At 40.1% G+C, this 17,322-nt stretch overlaps 5 protein-coding genes across 18 annotated transcripts in view; all 5 read right to left on the bottom strand.

The window, feature by feature from the left end:
• Positions 1–3,846: 3,846 nt before the first annotated feature.
• On the bottom strand, positions 3,847–5,904 carry LOC111604985 (4-coumarate--CoA ligase 3). Its single transcript, XM_023323281.2, has 4 exons — positions 5,682–5,904; positions 5,228–5,622; positions 4,946–5,062; positions 3,847–4,875 (listed from the first exon to the last, which is right to left on the bottom strand). The coding sequence occupies exons 1-4, from the start codon at positions 5,823–5,825 to the stop codon at positions 3,909–3,911; spliced, it is 1,623 nt and encodes a 540-aa protein (XP_023179049.1). The 5' UTR covers positions 5,826–5,904; the 3' UTR covers positions 3,847–3,908.
• Positions 5,905–6,699: 795 nt separating this feature from the next.
• LOC111605001 (4-coumarate--CoA ligase 1-like) lies at positions 6,700–8,446 on the bottom strand. Its single transcript, XM_030222759.1, has 3 exons — positions 8,398–8,446; positions 7,732–8,260; positions 6,700–7,677 (listed from the first exon to the last, which is right to left on the bottom strand). The coding sequence occupies exons 1-3, from the start codon at positions 8,444–8,446 to the stop codon at positions 6,705–6,707; spliced, it is 1,551 nt and encodes a 516-aa protein (XP_030078619.1). The 3' UTR covers positions 6,700–6,704.
• A 347-nt stretch (positions 8,447–8,793) lies between these two features.
• Positions 8,794–10,665, bottom strand: LOC111604977 (4-coumarate--CoA ligase 1-like). The gene is made up of 3 exons (XM_023323262.2): positions 10,478–10,665; positions 9,911–10,422; positions 8,794–9,853 (listed from the first exon to the last, which is right to left on the bottom strand). Exons 1-3 carry the CDS (start codon positions 10,619–10,621, stop codon positions 8,896–8,898), a joined length of 1,614 nt encoding a protein of 537 aa, XP_023179030.2. The 5' UTR covers positions 10,622–10,665; the 3' UTR covers positions 8,794–8,895.
• Positions 10,666–11,657: 992 nt separating this feature from the next.
• Positions 11,658–13,973, bottom strand: LOC111604987 (luciferin 4-monooxygenase). Of its 2 annotated transcripts, none has more exons than XM_023323283.2 (2): positions 13,286–13,973; positions 11,658–13,228 (listed from the first exon to the last, which is right to left on the bottom strand). In XM_023323283.2, exons 1-2 carry the CDS (start codon positions 13,951–13,953, stop codon positions 12,256–12,258), a joined length of 1,641 nt encoding a protein of 546 aa, XP_023179051.2. In that variant the 5' UTR covers positions 13,954–13,973; the 3' UTR covers positions 11,658–12,255. The 2 variants fall into 2 exon arrangements, with proteins under 2 accessions (XP_023179051.2, XP_023179053.2); XM_023323285.2 differs by having other exon boundaries at positions 11,658–13,216.
• Positions 13,974–13,993: 20 nt separating this feature from the next.
• The window catches only part of LOC111604988 (glutamate-gated chloride channel), a 46,885-nt gene continuing 43,556 nt past the window's right edge, over positions 13,994–17,322 (bottom strand). For 8 of the 13 annotated variants that reach the window (XM_023323287.2, XM_023323288.2, XM_023323290.2 and 5 more), the window contains one exon: positions 14,640–14,718. In XM_023323287.2, coding sequence (XP_023179055.1) covers positions 14,697–14,718 — 22 coding nt within the window. In that variant the 3' untranslated portion in view covers positions 14,640–14,696. Of the gene's footprint in view, positions 14,719–17,322 lie in introns of all 13 variants that reach the window. The other 5 variants (XM_023323296.2, XM_023323293.2, XM_023323289.2 and 2 more) reach the window with 3 other exon arrangements.

Raw genomic sequence — 17,322 nt, 5'->3', positions numbered from 1 at the left:
CGACAACAACAACAACAACAATCGAGCCACTATTTTTATAGCCCAAGCAACAATCGATGCATCGTTCCCATTTTGCGATCGATCCGTTTGTTTTCAGTGAGCGAACACGTCGCTAACATAAATTAAACAGCTCGAAGATGAGGAGACTGTGGGGAAGGAGCGCTCAAGATGTAGGTTGGAGCCGATGATGAGGTGCAAGGATTCGCTCTGAAATTCCGTGGAAAATGTGCTGCGTGTTTTGACACCAAGCATCCGCCCCAAAGCCGCAATCCCATTAGCTTCTGGAGCGAACGGGGCTTATTTATGGAAGGGGGAGGGGGGAGGGCTGGTTGAGCTTGTTAGCTCATGCGCATGACTGCAATTTAAGCGCCATAAATTGTGGGTTCTCAACATTCTCCCAAGTCGCTGGCAATGTGTCAAAGTCGAATGCAGGGTATTCGGGAGAGGGGTATATTGGTGCCATATAATCTCTTTATTTATTATTAATATACCTCTAAATATTTGTTAAATTTTCAGATATTCCTTTAATCTAAATTAATTTAATTAAATTAGTGAAATGACAGACTTGGGCCAACCAAGTAAACCAAGTCGCTTACTCGTTCGCACAGTGAAGGCAGAGTATATTGGTTTTGTGCATCTAGACTATAAATATGCCTGTGGGTACCCTCGTCTTATAATGAGTTAATATTCACTGGATACGCCTATCAGGAACGTGACAAATCGAGCATTACAACTTCTTACTCTCAACGATTATTTAATGCTCTATAGAAGCTAGATGCTGGAAAATATGGCGAATCGGAGGAGAATGTCTTTTACAGTGTTAGAGCTTGGCAGGTAGATCCCTGTTGATATCCTGACAGATAACCCTAAAAGTTATTAATGTGAATAGGTTTCAATGTTCTGAGTTTAGGCAAAGCGAATCTTAGTTGTGAGGACTTTATTTTGTGGATGCATTTTCTTAATCTAAGTTTTTATTCTTAAATATACTACATAAAGTTGAAATTTCTATAAAATATACACAAAAAAAATGATCAGACAAATCAAAGTCAAATCTAATGGCGAAGCTTGAATCGATGACTTGCAACTGACTGTTTAAACTTCTTTTTGCACATATATAAATATAAATCCACTCTCCCATCGAATTTGCTGATTGTGTGTCTCTCTATATCTTCTCTTGACCCGTACTTCGATGAAAATCTTTTTGGATTTTACTGGAAGCTCTGCCTACAAAAATAAAAATGGTTTGGTTAGTGGATCTGATTGATCTGCTTGTTAAGCTAGCTCGATTGCTTACCATATAAACGTTGTTCGAACGTACGCACGCGCTTCGGCCAATCTACATAGTTATACACATATAATCCAATAAGAAGGGGCGCCTGAATCCCCGTGGAGGCCAAACAAGTCCTTAAATGCCTAACAAGTTTTTTATAAAAAAAGGCCATTATTTTCGATAAAATTTTGTAAAAGCTTAAAATTTGTGAATGACAATCAAGTCTTGGGAATATTTTAGGGTGTATTCGAATCGAATCGACAGTTCCATTCCTTTAATTAGAATCAAGATTAGCTATAGGGGCTTGAGAGCTTGAGAGCGAATATATAGATCATTGGGTGAGTTCTTTGCTTTGACATATGCAAATCGTGGAGCTAATTAAGCAATACTTCATGTAGCATAGACGACAGGCATAAAAACAAAGATTTTCTGCCTCGACAATTCTTTATATAATGCAAAAACACTTTCAACACGATCAAAAGCAAGTTCGCATAGTAAAGTCTGTTGTCATATGTGTGTAACTGACAAACTGGTCGACAGTTGCTAATGAATTAATCAGCGAGAGCTTAGTTCATGAGTTCTGATCTATATCGCGACGATCACTGATCGCAAATCGTAGATCGTAGATCGTAGATCGTCGTTGTTGATTGTCGATTGTAGCTGGTAGATAATGATCGATCAAAGAATCAGTCGCTGGCATTTAATTATACATAGACACATTATTCTAAGTGGCATTACTGACAAATGATAATTGGTATTTGCATGACAATTAGAGGTGCTACAGCTCCCTCTATCTCTCTTTCTTGCTCTCTCTTTCTCTTTTTCTCTGTGAACAAGATCAGTCAGGTTTAGTCAAGTTAACCAAAGCTGGCCAAGGCGCCAGGCAGCTTTGAAATGTTGCCCCATGCCCGGCACCGAGACTAATGCAATTGGCTACGCCTTGCACTTCCTGCATATTTGATACGCCTGAACAGACAGCGGCCGCGGCAAATACCACGATCATCAACAACAAGAACAGCAACAGGAAAGCGACATGATCGCTGGCATGATCAATGACAAATACATCTAAATGCCCCCCAAAAAGATTGTATTTCATGAACTTGAACTTGACATTGAAGACAATAACTTGCAACTGTCAATCAACCTAAGAGCACCCGATCATTATCAACCATCCTCGGCGATCCCAAAATGAAATTAATTCTTCTGTTCCTAAGTGCCTGTTTAATTGTTTTTGCTGCTTCTACGGCTGCGCCTGCTGCTGCGTATCCAAACATTGAGTTTATTTTTAGGGATTGCACCCAAGCGGTGATCGTGATTCAGGCAACGACGAGGAGGGGGCAATGTATCCAATTGCAATGCTGACAAGATCACGTACAAAGTGTAATTTGGCTAGCTGTCAATCAAATGTTTCATACGATCAGTTTGCGTTTGGGGATTAACCCTCGACTGAAAGGCAGAGGTTAAAGGGTTGTTGAACTGCAAATGGGGCTAATCTATGGAGCTATGAATTGAGATGTCATGCCGAGGGTTGACAGATTGGTGATTGGCTAGACCAACGTTAATATCACTTGGCTGATCAACTTAATTTGAACAAAGGTGACGAGAGATGTAACTAACAACAACGCAGAGTAATTATACTAGAAAAACTTCTCGATTAGCTCTAGGCTGAGATTTGACTGATCCCTGCAGAAATTCGGCTTAGTATTTAAGAATTTATGTAGTCATTTTAGCAGTGACTGTACTATATTTATTCTCGAATATTATTAATTATCTACAGTTGGAAGTTCAATGAGAATATTCAAAGTTAGAGAACTGATCAGAAAGGTCTGCGAAGCTGATCATTACTAGAAATGCCTTGACGTTTAGTTAATGCAGATCCTATAATAATAATAAAATTCATTTGTAATAGTTTACAATAATAGTACAGTTTAATTGAAATCGTAATTAAATTTTCTCATTTAATTCAAAATTATTTATATAGCACCTATAAGCACCTTCAAATTGGGCCTATTAGCACTAGTTTATTGGGTCTATATAGTATACAGACTTTTTATATATTCTCACAGCAATAAATAGAATGCTTTCAACCCTTACGACTGATATCTAGGGAACAGTTCGAAACGGCAGACTATTGTCGATTCCGACTGGTTGTATATTAAAGTTAGTTCCTCATTTCACATTTTGGCCTGGTTAATATTTAGGTGGCAGCATATCGCGATTGTTCGCTAATCATTTATAGATAAGCACGTGATAATGGCAAAAAAATAAATACAAAGCCCGCAATAAAAGTGGAATACTTGCGACCGTCTATAAAAACGATTCAACAATTTACTCTAGTATATGGTAATCCATGGAACTTTGAGTATATATGCTCTACTATATGTATTCAGCAACTCGATATACTGGCTGCTCTCTCTCTGTCTGTCTGTTGAAAACAGAGCAAATTAGCCCCGAGTGTAGTTTAAGGGCATTTCGTCTTCGGCTTGCCTTCGTTTCGGCTTTCATTTCTTTTTCAGCAGTTAGCCCAGCCAACAACAACTATAGTGATTGAATACTGGAATGTATGAGTCATTTAATAAATAAAATGCCTAAATTCTAAGACCTAAAGCCACAACGAACAATTTATACACAATAATAATTAATGTCCATTGCGATAGTCGGTCCAATGTTTGCCCAGTGCCTGATCTCGGGCCTGTTGGCGGAGTACCTTGCCGCTGCCCGTCTTTGGCAGTTCGTTGAGAAAGAAGACCCCACAGTGGAGCTGCTTGTGATCGACCACCAAACGCTTAGCCACGTATTCCACAATATCCATTTCGCTAAGGCGACTGCCAGGTATTTTGACAACGGCTGCTGCAGCTGGGTCGCCGTCGACCTCGTTCCAGAGGCCAAACACACACGCCTCAATCACATCGGGCAGCTCCGCAATTACCTGCTCCAGTTCGTAGGGGCAGTATTGGGCTCCATGGAAGCGCAACATGTCGCGCTTACGTTCCACGATATGCAAGAAATTCTCGTTGTCAAAGTAGCCCATGTCGCCGGTATGAAACCAGCCTTGGTAGTCCTGCATGTGCTTCGACTCGTTTGGATTGCCATAATAGCCATTCCAAACTTTGCCATTATGCACCAAGATCTCGCCCGTTTCGCCGTGGCCTAAGCTGCGGCCGGCATCATCCAGGATTTTTACTTTAACTCCCGGCACTATCCTGCCCACAGATGAGGGCTTGGCCACGCCCATGTTTGCTGCAACACCTCCGCATTCGGTTAATGCGTAGCCATAAGAAATTTGACCATTGAGCAGATAGTCTTGAAGCTTCAACAGATTGGCCACATAGCAGTTGCCGCCCCCAATGCTGATGAAGCGAACGCTGGCCAATCTCTGCTGGCTGAGCGTGGGAGCCTTGATCAGCGAGGCGACCTGCTGCGGTGCCACAGTCAGCAACGTCACCTTATACTTTTCGATCAGCTGCAGCATATACTCCGGCGTATAGGCATGGTCGGTGATGACGCGTGTTGAGCCGTGGCAGCAGCTGAAGAGCATGTTGAACAACCCCGGTGCCCAGTCGATGGTGCTGAAGGACAACAGCACATCTTGGCCGGTGACAAAGCTATGGACGAATCAAATTATAAGTCAATTAATATGCTGCGTCTCATCTAGTATTGTTCTCTTTATCCTACCCAAAGTCGAACAGGCAAGCGGAGTTGGATATGCAAACCGCTTTCGGCAAGCCTGTCGTGCCAGAGGTGCACAGTATAGCTACTGTCTGATCGCCGCCCAGCATCAGAGGTTCCGGTCTAAAACCATGGAAGAGAGGTTTAATTATGCTATATATATATATACAGATTCATTATAGTCACAGCACAAATGCTCAATTTTAAAGAGCATTTAAATTGCAGCCCTTTCCGAATTTTTTAATCCTGTATAAACTTTGAACTAAACTAAAGATTTTCTTTACTTACATATAGTGGATCTCCTGTTTTGTTGGCTCAAGTAGATCCTCAATGCGTGGAAGCTGTATCCGATGATCCTTGAGCGTATAAACGGGCGCCTTTAACATTTTGGCTATGGCGCTCAGTCTGTCATAGACAGAACCATCACAGAAGATGATCCGTGGTCGGGTGATGCAGAACAAATGCTTGAAGGTGGGCTCGTCGTGCCAGGGGCTGACGGCATGAAAGGGCGTGCCGTTGAGCAGACAGCCGAGCACCACAGGCATCAGATATGTGGTGTTGGTGGCGGCAATGCCAACTACATCGTCTTGTCGCAGATTCATCGCCTTCAGCTGCTGGGCGATGCGTATGGCAAAGCTGATGGCTTCGCCATTTGTCAGAGCTGTGCCCTCCGTATCGCAGATCTGTTAAAAAACACCAATAATTCCTCTACTTGGGAGAACTGATCAGTCTTAAAGCTCACCTGGCAAAGGCTTGCCGGATGGTTGCGCATGAAGGCAAACAATATTTTGCCAATGGAGCAATCGACGTCAAAGAAATGCGCCGGCCTTGGTCCACTCCAAACTTTTGTATATTTATCAAACTGTGTACTGGGGCCGCCCTCCATGTTATTCTCTAGATAACTGATAAGAGACGTGTATTTACTGGGGATGCGTGGAGCGCAGAGTCCAAGCGTCGCGCAAGTCGTTCAGCAACTACCGACAAACACCTGGACTTGTCTTTGACTAGACCAGGTTGGCAGTTGCTTATCAGCTAACCGTTATCCTATCAAATGGTTAACAAACGTCACTTATCAGACAACCCACCCAAAAACAACGAAAAGCTTCAGATATAACCAATGTTGGCGATAAGCCTAAAAAGCTGTCCAACTGATAACAAGGGCCGTTCATTTCATGATATGAATACTCATTTGGATTGGACTCTACAAGCCGCCAATAGCTGGTATTTAAATTTTGTTCATATATAATAAATTTATGATTATTTCTGCAAAAGTTATGTTCCATAATTTAATCAAATTTAATCAAACAATGCATTTTGTGGACCCTAGCTAAGCAGTGTACGCAAGCAGCGCATATACGCAACAAACAGCTCACATAATCGGCAGTGTTCACAAGCAGTTCAAACAAGCAGTGAACAAAAGCATATGCAAGCAGTTACATTTATTTAATATCCACCATGATACTGACTATATGCAATCTTGAGGCCATTTTTAGGCGGCAAACCGAAAAAATCAAAGAATATTAATATTAATTATTCTTTATTTTTGGTTTTGGCCTGTGGAATTACAGGGAATTTTCGTTATGGCCCCCTAACAAGAAGGATGTCGACGGTAACTCAATAATCAAAGTTTTGTGTGTTCCGTCCTATTGGACGACAAATTTATTGCTAAGGAAGATTGGTAAGAAAGATAAGCTTCGACAGATCGTTCGCAGCTTATTAGATTAAGCAATATAGCTACAAAACATATTAATTGTGTTCAGTCACGTCAATTTGATTCCACATATCCATTTGATTCCAATAGCTTAAGACAATATTCTTTTGTGGCCTTGCGATTAACTTTGCCGTTTGGGCTATGCTTTAATTGATCCACTATGATAGCACCTCCATGCAGATGTTTGTTCATTATTTTTATGTTCTTCTGAACGTGGTCTACAATATCCTGAGCTTGTAGTTGTGATCCGTACTTTTTAACCACAGCTGCGGTAGCCTTGTCGCTACCCATGGGATCCCACACGCCAAAGACGCACACATCAACCACATCGGGCATTTGGGCGATTACCTCTTCGATTTCATTCGGAAAATATTTATAACTCTGGTACTTCAGCATTTCCTTTTTCCGATCTACTACATAGAGAAAACAATCGTCATCCAGGTAGCCCAAGTCACCAGTGTAGAACCACTGCTCCGAATCAAGCACATTTTGTGTTTCCTCCGGATTTCCGTAGTAACCGGCCCAATGCCGACCATTATTGACGCATATCTCTCCAATTTCGTTCGGTCCCAAAAGATCTCCGTTTTCAGCCATTATCTTTATCTTGCTACCATTGGCTGGGCGGCCACATGAATTGGGTTTCTGATCAAAATTCAAATTCATTGATATCATACCCAGCTCTGTCAGGCCATACATAAGGCTCATGCAATCGTGTTGCAATCGATTTCTTATTTTGTGTTGGGCTTCCAAGGAACACCGAGCACCTCCATAAAGAAAGGTTCGTATGCTCAGCAGGTTGGCTTTCTCAAATTCTGGACAGTTTGCTGTCAAGGCCAAGTGAAGAGGTGAAAGCAGCACCCACGTCACTTTGTGTTCCTCAACTATTCGCAAGAAACTGGCAGGATCGAATGGATTATCACTTATAATGCGCTTGGTACTGTAGACACCAGAAGAAACAGTTGTCAGAAAACCCGAAAACCAGTCCAACGTACTATGCGCATACTGAACGTCCGCAGTGGTCAGATGTCTATGGATTATTATACTTCAATAACTGATTACTGTATGATATCGTTTTACTTACAAAGTTGCGAAAAGGATCATTCGACTGTTCGGGATAGTTACAGCCTTGGGAATATTCGTAGTTCCGGAAGAGCAGAGAATGGCAAGGGTTTGATCATTTCCCTGCTCAAGGCGCAACGGTTCAAAGTTCTCTTCTATCGGGGTAGCCAAGACTTCATCAATCCTAATTGAGCCAATCGGGTGGTTGCGCATTGTAACGATCTTAGCATTTAGGTTTTTCGTAGCTGCTTTCACTTTTTCGTATTCATCTCCATCGCAAAATACGAGTCGTGGCTTTGTTATATTGAAGAGCTTTTCAATCGTCGCTTCCTCAAAGGCCATATTAAGTGAGTGAAAGGGAATACCATTGAAAAAGCATCCGTAGATCACGGCAGAGATATGTGTGGTATTTCTTGCAGTGATTCCCACAATATCCGATTGCAATAATCCCAACGATCTCATATAGCTGGCCACACGCATCGAGTTCAAATGGAGTTCCTCCCGGGTCAACACTGTGCTCTCCGAGTCCGAGATCTGCTCGGCAATTATAGCTGCTCAGAATATGTTTTATTGGTAAGTAACTAATTACTTAATTGAGCTATGAGTTTTGGATGGCGTCGCATCTCATGAAAAATAATCTCTCCGATTGATAGATCGGGTGCAAAATAATCGCGTTCAACTACTGAACTCCAGACTTTAAGTTCCGCATTATACGTGGTCTCTGGTTTGAAAGGCATTCCGACTACAAGGAGCTAATTTTAGTCACTGATGAAACGAAAAGGAAACTCGCTGCGTTTTATAAAGTCTGCGTGCTGTGATATCATAGATAACAAAGGCTTTATCTTGTTTGCTTTTAAATGCATAAAGATGTGCTTAGCTGAATGATATGATATGCATGTGGATAAATATTATATATGAGGCGCTCGTATTTACTCAGATATCATATCTAAACCTTCATTATTGAGCCAATTAGACTTGACAACTTCTGCTTCTGGCTGTGGCTGTGGACTTTCAAATCGATTTTATTCTAATATCTCTATCAACAATGCTAGAAATTGTTGCTTTAAATTAATTTAAATAGTGATTAAAAAGTAATTCAACTAAATATTTATTTGATTGCTCAGTGTTGTGGGAGTGTGCTTGAACATAACTTGTGCTAATCTGCTTAAAAATAAATCTCAGCCCTTTAATTTCTATCTTTAACCTCCAGAAAGTAGGCCTTTGTCGCCTGGCGGTTGGTCTTGCCATTGACAGTTCGCTTCAGCTCGTCCACAATGATAGCTCCTCCATGCAAATGCTTGTACTTGGCAGTGGAGTGTTGTTTCGCATAGTCGATCACATCCTGTGCGTGTATGTTGGATCCGATCTTTTTAACCACAGCTGCAGCGGCCTCGTCACCATTGAATTCATTCCAGATGCCGAAGACACAGACCTCTGCCACTTCTGGCATCTTAGAAATGATATCTTCTATTTCGTGTGGATAATACATGATGTTCTGGTACTTGAGCATTTCCTTTTTCCGCTCCACTATGTAGAGGAAGCCATCGTCATCCATGTAGCCCAGATCCCCGCTATGAAACCATAGGGCTGAGTCCCGTACTGTGTGCGACTCCTTCGGGTTGCCATAGTAGCCGGCCCAATATTGACCAGAGTATACGCATATTTCGCCCACTTCGTTTGGTCCCAAGGGCTTTCCGTGATCATCGAGTATCTTCACCTTGAAGCCATTCATCAGACGGCCAACCGAATTGGGCTTCTCATCAAAGTGATAGTTTTTAGATACCGCACTTCCGACTTCGGTAAAGCCGTAGGCCAGGTTCATACAATCATGGCGTAATCGACTCCTTATTTTTTGTTGCGCCTCTAAGGAGCAGCGACCGCCTCCATAGAAGTAACTTCGTATGCTTAGCAAATCTGCGTTCTCAAATTCCGGACAGTTGGCTGTCATAGCCAAGTGGGAAGGTGCCTGCATCAGCCAGGTGACCTTGTGTTCCGCAATGATTCGCAATAAGCGTGCTGGATCGAAAGGATTATCAGCTATAATGCGCTTTGTGCTGTAGACAGCAGAAGTAACCGTTGTTATTAGACCTGTCACCCAGTCCAAAGTACTATGCGTGTACTGAACGTCCGCCGTGGTCAGATATCTAAGATGGCTTGAGCTATAGCATTTATATAATTACTGTAAAGCTGACTTTACTTACGAGGTTGGGTTAAGGATCTTGCGACTGTTCGTGATGGTCACTGCTTTGGGAATACCCGTAGTTCCCGAAGAGCAAAGAATGGCGAGGGTTTGAAGATTCCCCTGCTCCAGCCGAGCAGGCATAAAATTCTCTTCCACAGGGGTAGCCAAAACCTCGTCAATACTAATAGATTCCATCGGATGGTTACGCATTGTAACGATCTTCACGTTCAAGTTTTTTGTAGCTGCTTTCACCTTATCGTATTCATCGCCATCGCAAAAGATAATGCTTGGCTTTGTTATACTGAAGAGCTGTTCAATAGTCGCCTGCTCGTATAGTATGTTGAGTGCGTGGAAAGGAATTCCGTTGAAAAAGCAGCCGTAGGTAACCGCAAAAATATGTGTGGTATTTCGTGCTATGATTCCGACAATATCCGATTGTAGTAATCCCAAGGATCTCAAATAACTGGCCACACGCATCGAGTTCAAGTGGAGCTCCTCCCGCGTTAACACTGTTTTTTCAGTATCAGATATCTAGTCGACAGTGTGATTAGTATGTCTTCTTTTAGCTAGGTCCTGGGTTACCTACTTGAGCTATGAGCTTTGGATGACGTCGCATCTCATGGAAAATGATCTCTCCTATTGACAAATCGGGAGCAAAGTAATCACGTTCATCCTGTCCACTCCAAATTTTCCGATCCGCATCGTAGGTGTTTTCTGGCTTGTAAGGCATTCTGATTACAACTAGCTGAGGCCAAAGATTGATGGGTTGAAATTGAGTGCAGCTGGGTTTTTATACTCGCAAATAGCGTGATTACGATTCGTAGATAGTAGTAGTAGCCCGTTTTATTATTACTGGAATACACTTGTTACAAGGGCAAGGCGGAAATTTGTGATGTGTTTGTATGTGTGAATACAAATTTATTCAAGTGCTGTTTGAAACTGTGAATTGTTGAGCTAATCATGAGTTGACGACAATTGGGATTGTGTCTGTGCTTGACTCTGGCGAGGGATGATCAATATTGAACTTATTTAATGATTAATAGGTGATTATTAGATTTTCATTTCTTGTCGCTTAAGCATCCATCAAAGTATGACCTTACTTGAGAGCCAATCTCTTACAGTAACCCATTCAAATGTACATATCACTGAGGAAACATCAATACAAAGCAACAAATGTATATATAGAAAAAGTAGGCACGATCAGCTTATCTCGGCGCTCAGCGCTCTTAATCATGTTCTCGAATCTGCAAGTCACGGCAATTGCAACGAGTTTATTACAATAAATATGGACACGAGAGCGAATCAAGTTGCATTGGATTATATATGACAAATTGTATACGTATATATATATATGTATATATAAACACTCGCTCTGCTAATTAGGAAGTTCACATTACCATGAATTGCACAAATGCTGTTGGAGTATTAATCATTATTAATACAATTAGCTTTGCATTGCTTAATAATTAGCTTAAAGAATATTACTTTTTCCATATTACATATATTTATATTTGTTGTGTAAATTTAAAGATTAGTTCGTGCTTGTCATATGATCAAAAGTAAAAGTATTTTGAAGTCAAGCGTTATCAATTCTTATTTTGTAATTGCTTACATCATGCTGCTTTGGCAATGATTATTATCGTTACACTTTTGTCAACGCTCACTCTGAGATAAGTTGGCTAATCATGGAAATTTTGGTGCAATGATATGGACTACATTTTTGCTGCAATGATATAGGCCAATCTTGCAGAAGTATCATTGCGGATATACTCGTTCTTGACGTCAATGGAGTTTATTGGTTTTGTACAGTCCGATAAACTATGCGTAGAAATGCTTAGCTTTTACTCCCTTATATACTCTCAGTGCATAAGATCTTAATATTTTTGTAATAATTCCAATTGCAAGTATATATTTTCACACATAAACAAAGTAACTATTTCCTATATAAACGCCGTAAATATATTTTATAATTAGTTCACCTTTTCTACTGATAAGACCTTTACATTATATGGCGCATGGTAAATCCAAATAATGTTGATATTTTAACAATACCGGGTATTATGCAGTCGGTTATGCCCGACTGCAAAGTTGTTACTTGCTTTCTCTCGTATACAAACATATCCAGATACATGACTTGTAGCTCTTTTGGAAATTCTTATCTAAACTGGGTACACTTCAAGTTCAGTAACTAACATTTGGATAACGCCAAAGTATATTGTAAATATGTAAATAAGTATTATGATCTCAGTTGAGCACTCACTTTTTATATAGTTTTACAACTAATTATCTGGCTGACCCTAGAATAAGTTTAATTGAACAGTGAATAAATTCGAAATAAAGGCTTAGGTCTCTAGACTCATTTTCCTAATCAGTTAGCTCTGTCCTCTGAGCTGTTTCCAGGTAGGCAGCCTTTACAGCCTGGCGATTAACCTTGCCATTGGCACTCTTTGCCAGTTGTGGGACAATTTGTGCACCACCGTTCAACTGTTTATATTTGACGCCAATGCGCTGACCCACAAAGTTCACCACTTGAGCGGCGTTGATCTGAGCGTCTGGCTTGGGTACCACCGAGGCAGCAGCTGCATCGCCTTCGGTCTCGTTCCAAATGCCAAAGACGCAAACTTCAGCGACTTGCGGCATTTGGGCGATGACCTCCTCGATCTCATGCGGATAGTACATCATGCCCAGATACTTGAGCATATCCTTTTTACGTTCTACGATATGTAGGTAGTTATCCTGATCAAAGTAGCCCAAGTCTCCGGTGTGAAACCAGCCCTCCTTGTCTTGCATCTCTGCTGTGGCCAATGAGTTGCCATAGTACCCGCTCCAGTGCTGCCCATTATGGCAATAGAGCTCGCCCAGCTCATTTGGACCCACCGACACAGTCGACTCGTTCACCACGCGCATTCGTATGTTGCCCAGGAGGCGTCCCACTGACTTGGGCTTCGTGTGCGTTGTGTAGTTACAGGAGACGCAGGTGCCCAGCTCTGTCATGCCATAGGCGTTGCGCAGGATGCCCTCGCCTCGCAGATAGCTCTGCATCTTGTTCAGCGTTGCGACCAGCGTGTGGCCCCCAGCGAAGAGCAAGTGCCGCAGACTGCGCAGCTGTCGCACATCGGTAGCCGGACTATTGGCCAACATAGCAATATGCGAGGCGGCCACCACGGCCCAACTGATGCTCTCCTTCTCGCACATGGATAGGAACTGCTCGGCACAGAAAGCCTTCTGCGATATGAGCCGTACTGTGCCGTAAACCCCCGCCGTAACTAGGGTTATCAAACCTGTAAGCCAGTCCAGGGTGCTGGGCGCGTATTGTATGTCGTTGCTATTCAGATAACTGAAGGAATTATAGTTCAGAGATTAGCTAGATAGATATTAAGAGATAGTTAAGTACCTATGACTCTCGAATATCTGGCGGCTATTCGATATGGTGACCGCTTTGGGTGTGCCAGTTGTGCCCGAGGAGCAGAGTATGGCCATGATGCGATCGATGCCACGTTCAAACTGGGGGGGCTTATAATCGTCGGAGATAGACGCTTCCAGCAGTTCCTGAATGTTCATGACGCCCGCTATGCGTCCATGTATGATTAAAATTGGAATACCCAGTGCTGAGGCGATAGTGCGCAGCTTCTCATAGTCCGGCGCATCGCAGCAGATGAGTCGCGGCTTGGTTATGTCAAAGAGATGGCGTATAGTGTGCGCCTCCAGGCTGGGATTGATGGCATGGAAGGGTGTGCCATTGAAGAGACACCCATAGGCGAGAGCAGCTAAGTGTGTGCTGTTCCTAGCCAACAAGCCCACAATATCTGTTTCCTCGAGATAGCCTTGAGCCCTCAGATACATACTCACCTTAGCTGCATTGCGCAGCATTTGGGAGCGGGTGAGACGTGTATTCTCGCCGTGTGAGATCTGAAATATGCGATGCGGATCGCTTTGCAGCTGCCGGAATATGATTTGACCAATGGTCAGGTCATCGTTGTAGTAGCTCTGCTCCCGGGCTCCCGACCAAATCTTGAGTTCGGCATTGTAACTGGTCGTTGGGTTAGCGTTAAGATCCAACATTCTGATGCAACTGATGCGGCTGCCTCACAGCTTGGCCCTATTTAAAGGTCAAAAGATTCCCGCTTTGTATGATAACTGTAAACAGCTGGACATGCAATAGATTTAGATGTCACGCGATCACTTTTATGATTATCGTTAAGATCGTGCTGAAAATTGGACGACAATTTAGCGCTTAAAGTGTGTATTGTATACCTATTTGTATACCCCTCAAGTGAATTATTTGCTTCTTTCAAATCGCATGCCGATGTTTGTCGGATCATGATTTTTAGTGAAATTTTTTATTTTTTTTTATAATTGGTTAAAAGAACTTTTTGAAATATATATTTTTTACCTGATCTAAGACACTTTCGGCTGCTGACAACTGCTAATTGCTATAGCACAACAAAGAAACTGCTTATCACAAGCAGTGTCCAGTTAATATAAAAGTTCTACGACTGCTTGCTTAATACCTCTATCTCTTTATCACTGCTTTGATATTTAATGGAAGCAGTTGTTATGCTGTTAGCTCCTTTCCCTTTCACTGTAGTTGCAGCAAGCAGTCGAAAATGTTAGATTTCAAACAAAATTACATAAACTTTAATGTTAAGTTATCGAGCAAAAATACATTATAATTTTTTCGGCACTAATAAATATCCACATAAAGACGACTACAAATTTAAAGCTTTTAAATTTGCAAACGAAAATAGTGGACTGTGATTCACCCATAAGCTGATTCTCTATACAATATTTCAATTCCATTTGGCTTAAACAAAGCCTAAGACGACTCTAAAATAAAATAAAAACCAAAAAAAATAAAATTAGTTTATAAATTAAGAGGAATGTCGATATTAATATTGAAGCTGCCGAGACCAAGCAAGTGCTGTTATTTTGGAAAAATAAAAGAGGGCTTGTTACATTTTAAATTTGGGTTTTTATTTAAACATGCCATTTTGTGTTTTTCTTTTCTTTTTTGTTTTTTTTTTTTATTTTTTTGTTTTCATTTATAAACATTTCACAAACATTTGTATTATTCTGGGGTTTTACACATCTGATTTTAGTTTTATGTTTTTTGTTTTTCCTTCTTCGGGTTGATGGCAATACAACAATTATTTCAACTATTTTGTATAATTATTTCACTAATATTTTACTTATGCATTAATATGTAATTATCTCTTCTTGTTTGCCTTGGTTTTGGTTTCGTTTTCGGTTTTTGGTGTTAGTTGTCGTTTGATTTTGGTATATTTTTCCTTTTTCAATTTACTTTCACGGGTTGCACTACAGAAAATGCTTTTTTAAACTTTTATTTTGAACGCTTGATCTTAACTTTTAGAATGTATTTTGGTGATGTCTCTCTGTTTGCTAATTGTTAATTATGTCTGCATGTGTGTGTGTGTGTGTTTGTGTGCGTGTGTCCACTTAGCTCTATAAAGTAAGGATGTTGCAGGTTTACGATTTGTAAGTGATTCGTATTTACATCTTTCAATATATCTGTTTGTTTTTCTTAGAAATGATAATTGGAGTTTCTCTTTTTCTTTTTTTGTTTTGTTTTGTTTTTTTGATTGTTAGAATTGGGCTTGGCTAAAGGGCCGCCGTTTTTTTAATGCTTGAAGATATGTGTTATGATTTAAAATTTATTTAGATTTTTCATTTATTTTCAATTTGTGCGAGTTTAATTTCTTTAGAGTAAAGAGTGAAATAGTGTTGGAAAGTGACGTGAAGAGAATCGATTGTTTGTCTGCCTATGTGTGGGTGTTTGTGTCGAATGCAAATGGGCTTTGGCCTTGTTTTAGTAGTAATTAGTTAATATTAGTAATGTGTGGTTTTTTATTATTTCCATTTATGACTAGTCTATTTGCATGCGTTATGCAACACTGCGTTTGCTTGTGACTTAGCTTAACTACACATATGTTAACTTATGTGCTAAATGTCGTTTAATTTTTGATGTCACTTCGAAACTTGTAAGTCTTTTTACTTTTGGATCTCATCTAGAATTTGTGCAATTGTTAAACCTAACCATATGACATTTCCATATTATTTGCATGTATATGCATATATATTTAAACTATTTACACCGAAATACTGGACTGCCGCATGGTAAAGAAAACTCTTTTCTCCTCGGTTTCTCTGCTAAATGATAATTGACCAAATTGATGAACGGCAACTGAAGGCAGCACACAACCTACGCCAAGTTTCGGGTCGGCCGAAACACTTTGATCTAACATAGTACTAAAATACTACAGACACGAGCTGGAATAGCTGAGAAACGCATTCCGATTGCTAGACAGATGTGCTAAAAACTACGTTGCTATCATTTTGTTTTTAACTCTTTTCAGTTATCTCTTTGTGAACCAGTGCTATATCGACGTCAACATCAACATCAATCAAAACACATTTGAAACAGCAATCCAAACACATTTTTTCCGTTGGCCTCTAACTGTTTGCCCGAACCATCGACTACTTATTTGCTCACATTTAAAACCCTGTATGTTCAATAGCTATAGCTTCATATACAACTAGATTTTACTTTAACTGTCCATATTTTCTTGCTTCTTTGTTTTCTTCATTTTCTTGTATATTTATTAGCTAGTTTACTTTAGTTAATTTTTGTTGGTGAAATTTTCATTTGTTTCTTGCTTGGCACGAATTTTACAACATTTATTTCATTTCCTTTTGAGGTTTTCTTAGTGACAATTATAATTATAAATTGTATGTATAATATATATATATATATATATATATATATATATATATATATATATATATATTTATACTATATATGTGCGTGCGTGTTTATCATTGATTTTTGATTTGTTTGTTTGTTTTATTTTTACGGCTTACCTTTATTATAAATAGTTTGTTTAGTTTATAGTTTATAGTAACAAAAGGCGAAAATATTATGAAAGCATAGCATTAGAAAATATTAGAAAAAAGTTGAAAAATAAAAAATAAAAACAAGCTGAATAAAAATATTAGAGAACTACAAAATATTAGTTGCTTTTTAGTCAGAGATTTTGGTTTGGTTTTTTTGTCGTTGCTATGTAGAATTCAGTTATGATCTTAGGATCGTAAGTTTTTGGTGTTTGTGCTTAGTTTTTATTAAGTTATTTTTAGGGGGATATCGAGCTGCGTATATCATTAATTGGTTCCAACTGGGAAGGCGGCCAGCTTTTTGTTAACTGCAGGACTCACTCCTCATACAGAAGGCACTTAATAAAAACGATAAAGCAATTTTGTTTTCGGAATAAAATGCCAAGCCTTCAATCAAAATGTGATCTAAGGTATCTATTTATTAAATTGAGTTTGTAAATGTTTCTTGTTTTTTTCTGGTTTTTTTTGGATTTGTAATAAAAAATTCGTTTTTGCGCTACGTAATAAGATATTTGTATTGTC

Source organism: Drosophila hydei, unplaced genomic scaffold (assembly GCF_003285905.1).
Source record: "Drosophila hydei strain 15085-1641.00,03,60 unplaced genomic scaffold, DhydRS2 tig00000063-arrow-pilon, whole genome shotgun sequence".
In the NCBI taxonomy this organism is placed as follows: domain Eukaryota; kingdom Metazoa; phylum Arthropoda; class Insecta; order Diptera; family Drosophilidae; genus Drosophila; species Drosophila hydei.
Note: the sequence above shows the minus strand (reverse complement) of the source record. Positions and strands in the feature narration are given on the sequence as shown.

What these genes read in the sequence shown, in the direction of transcription:
- LOC111604985 (XM_023323281.2), bottom strand. Translation starts at nt 5,825, where the DNA reads ATGGAGGGCGGCCCCAGTACACAGTTTGATAAATATACAAAAGTTTGG. An exon ending in ATCCGGCAAGCCTTTGCCAG is followed by an intron (nt 5,623 to 5,681) that starts GTGAGCTTTAAG and finishes GTTTTTTAACAG; the next exon opens with ATCTGCGATACGGAGGGCAC. An exon ending in AAACAGGAGATCCACTATAT is followed by an intron (nt 5,063 to 5,227) that starts GTAAGTAAAGAA and finishes CCATGGTTTTAG; the next exon opens with ACCGGAACCTCTGATGCTGG.
- LOC111605001 (XM_030222759.1), bottom strand. Translation starts at nt 8,446, where the DNA reads ATGCCTTTCAAACCAGAGACCACGTATAATGCGGAACTTAAAGTCTGG. An exon ending in TGCGGAACTTAAAGTCTGGA is followed by an intron (nt 8,261 to 8,397) that starts GTTCAGTAGTTG and finishes TATTCTGAGCAG; the next exon opens with CTATAATTGCCGAGCAGATC. An exon ending in ATGATCCTTTTCGCAACTTT is followed by an intron (nt 7,678 to 7,731) that starts GTAAGTAAAACG and finishes AATAATCCATAG; the next exon opens with ACATCTGACCACTGCGGACG.
- LOC111604977 (XM_023323262.2), bottom strand. Translation starts at nt 10,621, where the DNA reads ATGCCTTACAAGCCAGAAAACACCTACGATGCGGATCGGAAAATTTGG. An exon ending in ATCCAAAGCTCATAGCTCAA is followed by an intron (nt 10,423 to 10,477) that starts GTAGGTAACCCA and finishes ACTGTCGACTAG; the next exon opens with ATATCTGATACTGAAAAAAC. An exon ending in AAGATCCTTAACCCAACCTC is followed by an intron (nt 9,854 to 9,910) that starts GTAAGTAAAGTC and finishes AAGCCATCTTAG; the next exon opens with ATATCTGACCACGGCGGACG.
- LOC111604987 (XM_023323283.2), bottom strand. Translation starts at nt 13,953, where the DNA reads ATGTTGGATCTTAACGCTAACCCAACGACCAGTTACAATGCCGAACTC. An exon ending in CAGATATTCGAGAGTCATAG is followed by an intron (nt 13,229 to 13,285) that starts GTACTTAACTAT and finishes TAATTCCTTCAG; the next exon opens with TTATCTGAATAGCAACGACA.